This window comes from Mercenaria mercenaria, chromosome 19 (assembly GCF_021730395.1).
Source record: "Mercenaria mercenaria strain notata chromosome 19, MADL_Memer_1, whole genome shotgun sequence".
Lineage (NCBI taxonomy): Eukaryota > Metazoa > Mollusca > Bivalvia > Venerida > Veneridae > Mercenaria > Mercenaria mercenaria.
This window is the reverse complement of record NC_069379.1, coordinates 20,871,002-20,878,119: the sequence shown is the minus strand read 5'-3', so window position 1 is coordinate 20,878,119 and position 7,118 is coordinate 20,871,002. Positions and strand designations below refer to the sequence as shown.

The 7,118-nt window shown below is 34.3% G+C and overlaps 1 protein-coding gene across 1 annotated transcript in view; it reads right to left on the bottom strand.

Annotated features, from left to right (window-relative positions):
* Window positions 1–2,843: 2,843 nt before the first annotated feature.
* Window positions 2,844–7,118, bottom strand: part of LOC123542693 (glucose transporter type 1-like) — a 57,797-nt gene continuing 53,522 nt past the window's right edge. Inside the window, exons 4-8 of the mRNA XM_053531217.1 lie at window positions 6,695–6,793; window positions 5,731–5,943; window positions 4,896–4,971; window positions 4,343–4,470; window positions 2,844–3,429 (exon numbers count right to left, since the gene is read on the bottom strand). Coding sequence (XP_053387192.1) covers window positions 3,241–3,429; window positions 4,343–4,470; window positions 4,896–4,971; window positions 5,731–5,943; window positions 6,695–6,793 — 705 coding nt within the window. The 3' untranslated portion in view covers window positions 2,844–3,240. The remainder of the gene's footprint in view (window positions 3,430–4,342; window positions 4,471–4,895; window positions 4,972–5,730; window positions 5,944–6,694; window positions 6,794–7,118) is intronic.

Genomic DNA, 7,118 nt, shown 5'->3' with positions numbered 1-7,118 from the left:
TTTGTAAAGTCGCAGGTTTTAAGTACACGTCGTTACATTTAACTTCTGATTATGTTAAAGCAGGGTAGAAAACAAAAGTGTTCCTAGTTCCTCATAAGAACATGTATGCGAGATTTTGTTATTTGATCGAGTATCGATGATAATAATTAAGTCTGAATATGCATGATATGGAAAACTCTCTCTCTTGATATCCTCATACATATTTGGTAACGGCCGTAAAATCACCCACGCGCCAGTATCAAACTCGGGGGTCAATACCACAACACTTTGAACCATTCATTCATGATTCGTCTTGATGTCGTTTCAGTTCTTTTTACAACTGTCGATATAAACAGAAGACTTAATAGTTTAACCCTTACCATGCTGGACACATCCGGGCAGTCTGATCTTGGTCTGCACTGTTCGATCATGGTCTGCTTTTCAGTCTGTAAATTTTCAGTAAACATCCCTTCAAACGATAAATTGTACTGCCCAAAATGGAAGATGGACCAGTCAATTATAGAAATTTTTGGTAAGGGTTAAGCCAGATATATAATCGAATATTTCGGGTGGATCGCAGAGACATTAAGACGCGTCTTCTGATAACACAGTTCTAGTAAAAACAATTTACAAGCCAGCGGTGTCGTGTTTGTTCGGGTTCAGCGTCATTTCAACAAGTTTTGAGTCATATAAACGACGTTGTCTGTTTGTATCAGTGACACAGAGCCCAACTTTATAGTGCCCTACCTAGTCACGTTATACTGATTCCTGACTGACTGACCAATTCTAGTACTCTGCTGAGCGCCAAGCGAGGAAGCTACTTGTGCAATTTTCACGCCATTGGTATGACGCGGCCAAGGAGTGAACTCACGACCTCCCGCAGTTGGAGCGTGAGCTCTACCACTAGGTACCGACAGTGTAGTATACACCAAAAAAAACGTTAAAAATCCCATTCCCTTAACATTTGAAAAATTGATTCTAGAAGAATTTCTTCATGTTCTATTTCTGTTAAAGTAAAATTCTATAATATTTTTATAACTAAATGCATTTCTAAAAATCGGCAAGTTTTTGAAAAAAAATTCTGCTCACTAGATTGTAATCGACTTCCATATGCCATAACATTCAGTTTTGTAAAAACTGTTTTAAGTTTTGTATAACTTTAAAATTAATTACAACACGAGCTCCACGTGCATGAACGTTAACGATCATGCTACATGTATCATAACAGAAACCGTCTAAAGGAATCAGATTCAATGACTAACAATAATTGTAGTTCAAAATATTGACATACAATTTGCAAGAATGAAATGTCATTTATGGACGAGGCGTTTGGAACATAAAATATCGAAAGGCATATTTCAATATTATTACCCAAGCTGACATGATTTGGTATACGATACACATGTAACTATCAAAGGCAAGTATCTTCCATTTTTCATCAAGTTTGTACTGCGTGACTTATACACAGAAAGGGTTTTGTGTTTTACACATTTTACAGAGTGCGTGGGTGACTTAAAATAAAAAAAAAATAAAGAATAAAAATCACTGAATTAGCCTGCTTTAGTTTTTAATCAAAATGATTAAACTAAAAAAGTATTTTCTAATTTAAGATTTGACAAATTTCTAATAGGGACCGTTAAATAATTGAAACTTGTATTTTACTAGAATACTGCAGGTTAAGCTGCCAAATGTACCTTACCTAACGACAGTAGCAAAATCCTTTCAATCCTACTGTGACATAATTTCATATAGACTTAAGTTGACCAATTTCCAGAACTACTTTCTTCATTTACTCCATTTAACATAGAGAACCACGATGGTAATGCACACATAACTATGTACACGTGCGGTAGTATTTAATGTAACACTTTTCAAGATATAAAATTATGTCGAGTTGGAAATGTCAATTTGAAAATAAAATCTAAATGATATTATTCAAGATAAAACATCGATAAATTTTGCTTTCATGGCTAACAAAATGCCCGAAGGGAAAAGAAAAAAAGATTGATATCTATTAATAATTTCAAATATGTGGACTCAAAGGGTAAAAATCATTCTTTTATTATGAAATACAATCGGACGTAACAACGTACTTATTAAACTTAATTCCCTGGTATCAAGTACTACTGAAAAAAAAGAATTATGAACGTTGGTAACTTAAAAAGACTAAAATTCATACGCTAGAAACGCAACACTTGGGTCTACAGTAAATATCTTTTTAAACCGACGATGCCTTGCATTGGTAAATGCAAATGGTGGTTTTACACCTTATTAACTGTGTGCTTGAATTTGGACCCTTGTTATAATTCAAATATACATGTACAAGGAAATTGTAAAAGAAAGTATGAAAAAAATCGAGGGTAAAATAGATGTACTGAGCATACAATTATTATTTTGATTCGAATTTAAATGCCGCATTAACTACAATTAAGTTTGTTCACGATAGGCATAACAGATTTATTAAAGGCGTGACCATGTAACACCGCCTTGTATTTTCTATTTTTGTGGCCCATTGTTTTAGTGAACATATTTTTTACAGTCTGAAAAGTCGAGACACCGGTATTGACTAAATAAAAAATCACCAATACTTATGAGTTATTAGCTTTGTAACGGGAAATATGCACGAGTTTTGCAGCGGATATATTGCGCGACTTTGAAACTTGGTATGCTTGAATGCCAAGATTAAAGTATCCAGAAGGAACAGTTATATATTTTGTCCTTCACTGTCAAAAAAGTTATTTATTGGTCACCACTTTACGAAATCGGAATCTGCAAGTACCTTGTTACATATGAATTATCTTTATCGACCAATAGGAGTTTGTTTTACAATTATGACGTCAAATTACTTCGATTCATAATAATAATAGCAAAAATAATAAATTCTTTATTTTCAGAAGGTAACATTTACAACATCTTAGTTCAAACAGGCCCTTAAATATACAAACGTTAAATTACACGACAATCACTCAGGAAACAATCTAAAATCGCATTCATACTTAAACAATATACATAAAACAGAGTAAGTTTTATAGTCAAAGATTTCATTTTATAATCTAAACTCTTAGTTGGTACGTTCATGTAACAGATAAGATTTCAGTGACTTTTCAAATGAGTTTAGAGTTTAGAGAACGAATATTGTATGAGTGTTTGTGGCACCGTTACATGTCGCACAGGTAATCTATATGGTCTACAGTGCGACACTTTCTCCACAAGGATTTAGCTTTCACGTGCATGCATTACGTACACATAACTTTTCAATAATTATATATTCAGTGATTCTTCCTCTCTATACCCTGTTGTTTGTTCTTTCTTCCTTCTGTCTTCATCCCATATCTGAGTTATATCAGTGATCGTTCTGTTCTTTGTCTCTGGCACATATTTTATCGTAAAAATAATAAATATTCCAAGTAAAACTGTAAAAGGTAGGAACGAGTATTCTTTGAGGCCCCGCTAAAAAAAAATCAAAATCACAAAAGATTTAAAAATCTATATATATGTAGCATGTTACTAGAAATCTGTCGCGAAGAAAATACTTCGCATTGTAAATACTGCTTACACTGAATGAGACACACGTTATTTTACACTTGACACTGAAAAATAAGAGCTGGTTGCACTGAACAGAATTGATGTTTAACAAAATATAATCATATAATTATGTCAGAAAAGACACCCTGACTTTAAACATGTGAGTAGAGAAAAAATCAATTGTATACGTCCCTTTAAGGAAAACAGAACGTTTGTTTGAATATCAAAAATCCTTGTACGGGAACGAGAAAGTTAGTCTAAATAGTATACATTCCTAAATGGAGAAACAGAACGTTTGTCTGAATTATATACGTTCTTGTAAGGGAAACAGAACGTATGTCTGAATTATATACGTTCTTGTTGGGGAAACAGAACGTTTCTCTGAATTATATACGTTCTTGTTAGGGAAACAGAACGTTTCTCTGAATTATATACGTTCTTGTATGGGAAACAGAACGTTTGTCTGAAATGTATATGTCCCTTAATGATAAACAGAATGGTGCACGAATTATATATGTCCCTGTTAAGCAAACATAAGGTTTACCTGGACTTGGGAAACAAAACGGATGTCTCAATTCTATACGTCCAAATAGGGAAAGATCTGAATAGTATACGTTCCCGTAAGGGAAATACAACATATGTCTGTATTGTATACATCCATTTAGAGGAAACAGAAATATGTCTGAATAATTTACGTTTGTCTGAAAGCACACTGACGGGAGTTAGAAACATCTGTCTGAAAATACTTTTATATCCCTAGTTGCCTATGTTTAGGTAAAGAATTTGTCTGAAAATGAACGTGCATATATTGAAAACAAATATTTGTCTGAAATTATACCTGCATGTAAGGAAATGAGAAACCAACTGCAAAGTTTGCGATCCAGTTAACCAACACAGATATACTCATTGCTGCTGGGCGAGATCCTTGTGCAAATAATTCAGACACTATAAGCCACGGAATTGAACCTTTACGAAAACAAATATTAAGCTAATAAACATGACAAAGCATTTTTCACTGTTTGTTCATCGGGCATCACTACAATTATATGCTGAGTTGTCACTGCGAGTTGCAAACAGCTGCCAGTTTCAAAAAGAAAATGTCATTGTTTGTGCTTGTAACCTTCAAAAAACACTTTTCACTAATCTGAACGAACATAAAACCATTTAATCATTAACACTGCTTATATTTATTTTATCTGGATTAATTGAATACGAGATTACGCTTAATTCTTGATAAGTATGTCTTCTAGGTCCATGTATCCGCCAATCCCAAGAATTATCCGGTAAGTCTCCTCTATGCGTGTACGACCTGCGCTATTGGCGTGACTGTTCATAAAGCAAATAACCAATTAAAACAACAAACAAATAAGCAATTAAAAAAGCTCACTTACCAGGTCCAGTTGCGAATGATACTACATACAGTAAAGCCATAACAATAGTCAGAACTTTCAACCATTCTGCTAAGTACTGAAAATATTCACTGCATTTTAACTGGTTAACTTTTGTACCTTTCTTTTAGGTACTAAAACTACCCGCTGCATTTTAATCAGTCAGACCTTTCAACCATTCTGCTAGGAACTGAATTTTAACTATGGAATGAGTGGACGTAACGTGTTTCATATTTGCTTCGACATTGATCGGAGCCAGATCTGGTCGGAATCTTAGGTTCTTTTGTCCCGGGCCACTGTGAAAACACCTTTATTACATTAATTTATCTTTTGATATTTAAAATCAAATACACGGAAATTAATGTATATTGTTTTGCTGATACAAACCTTATTATGTGTACATACACTAAATAAGGAAATGGCGCTAAAAATGTAGTCGCAGAATTGCGGATTCAAACAGTTCTCATTGTTTTCTTTTCTCGCCTTTTAGTTTCTATCACCAACAACCTCTCGGGCTTCTGCAGATGTTTATGAGGATAAATATCGTATGGCCCTGTATGTTACAGATCTGTCATATAACGTGCATGTTTGTAAGATAATGCATGAGCTGATACGACCCTAATAAGGCCAATCTATGTAAATGTGTTAACTGACAATAGTTTAATTCGTAACATTACATCAAAACAGTACAAGCGTTCATTTACAGGCGACAGCAAGTTGTCAAGTACATTGCTACTGTGAAAAACACGACAAGCGCATTGGAACCGCGCCATACTGTTTATGAGCTTATACCCATGAACAAACTATCAGATAGGACTGAAACAAAACAATTACTTACTGATAAAGCAAGAGAAAGCGTAATAAGAATGCTGAATACGAACATCCCTCCTAGACCTATCAAATGTAGAGTACGCCGCCCTAATCTGTCCATCAACGGTATTGTTATAATCGTCATCACAATCATCGTACCGCCCACACCGGAAGTTGCGTGCGCAGCTGATGTATTCTCTAAACCCGCTTGTTTGAAAAGGTTGAACGAGTAGTAAAATATCTGCAATATTAAGTACTAGTATAGGAATAAATTTATTTATAGTTTTGCTTTGGTTAAAACGTTAATACATACGGTGATATATGACAGACAAGCATACATTTGTCATATTCAGCGATTTGACTAAATAAAAAATAATTTCTAAACACAAAAAATCTTTACCAGCTTTCAGGATAAATCTAGTTTGTTTAACTAGGTTATTAAACAAAGGCTGTAGCATGACTTCCTAGTTTGAGCACATCTGTTCAGTGACAATAACAACATGTTTAGAAATCAATGTACAGAAGGTACATTGTATGATTGTCTACAGTGATCTTTAATTTCGCATGATACTGCTACATGCTTTTTCAAAATAGATATAAGAATTAAAACATTTAAATAACACATTAATTTATCAGGTTATATACATGTCCATGATATGAACACACCGACGTCAGAAAGAAAAAGTTGAACGTGCAAACAGTTGGCCTACTTTTTACACAGTTGACCGTACAATAGTAGAGAAAGAGTTCGTTTTGTTTTACAGCTTTCTTCCGGCGAAAATGTTCCTAGGCATATAAGATCGTAAGCGGCAGGTATGAACTCTTTCAGTAGATATTTCTCAAACATTCTCAAAGGTAGGTCAGCCTACTACTGTGGTAAAATGTTATTTTTTTGTTCACTTAACAAGGTCTTAGGTAGGGCTCATGATGGGTCCTAAGTAAAACGTAAACACATACGGCTTTTTATTTCCGGAACGCCGGCATATACTTACGGCGTTTATCCCGGACAACTGTTGTGATAGATGCATGACAACACTAATAAGCAGAGGTTTCCTTAGCGACCGCGTCCTAAACAATCCAGCGAAGTTTACCTGAAATGTGCACATGTAGTTTAGTACTAAGTAAATTTGAAACGATTTGTAATTCTTCGTACATAATGATAAATCTGAAAAGCTGTTCAAGAACAACGTTTTCAATCTGAAATTAGCTCTAGTCTTTAATATTACATTTTTCCACAAAGAAAACTAACATTAAATATTATCTGTAACGTGAATTTTCAGTGACTGAATGCTGAAGTGAAAGCCTGATTTCAGTGTGAAAACGTTGATGAATTCCGACTAAACAACGTCCGATTTAATCAAAGCTCGAGTAGACTGGTGGGATAGGTTAAGTATTTTATCTGTTGTAACTCAGTAA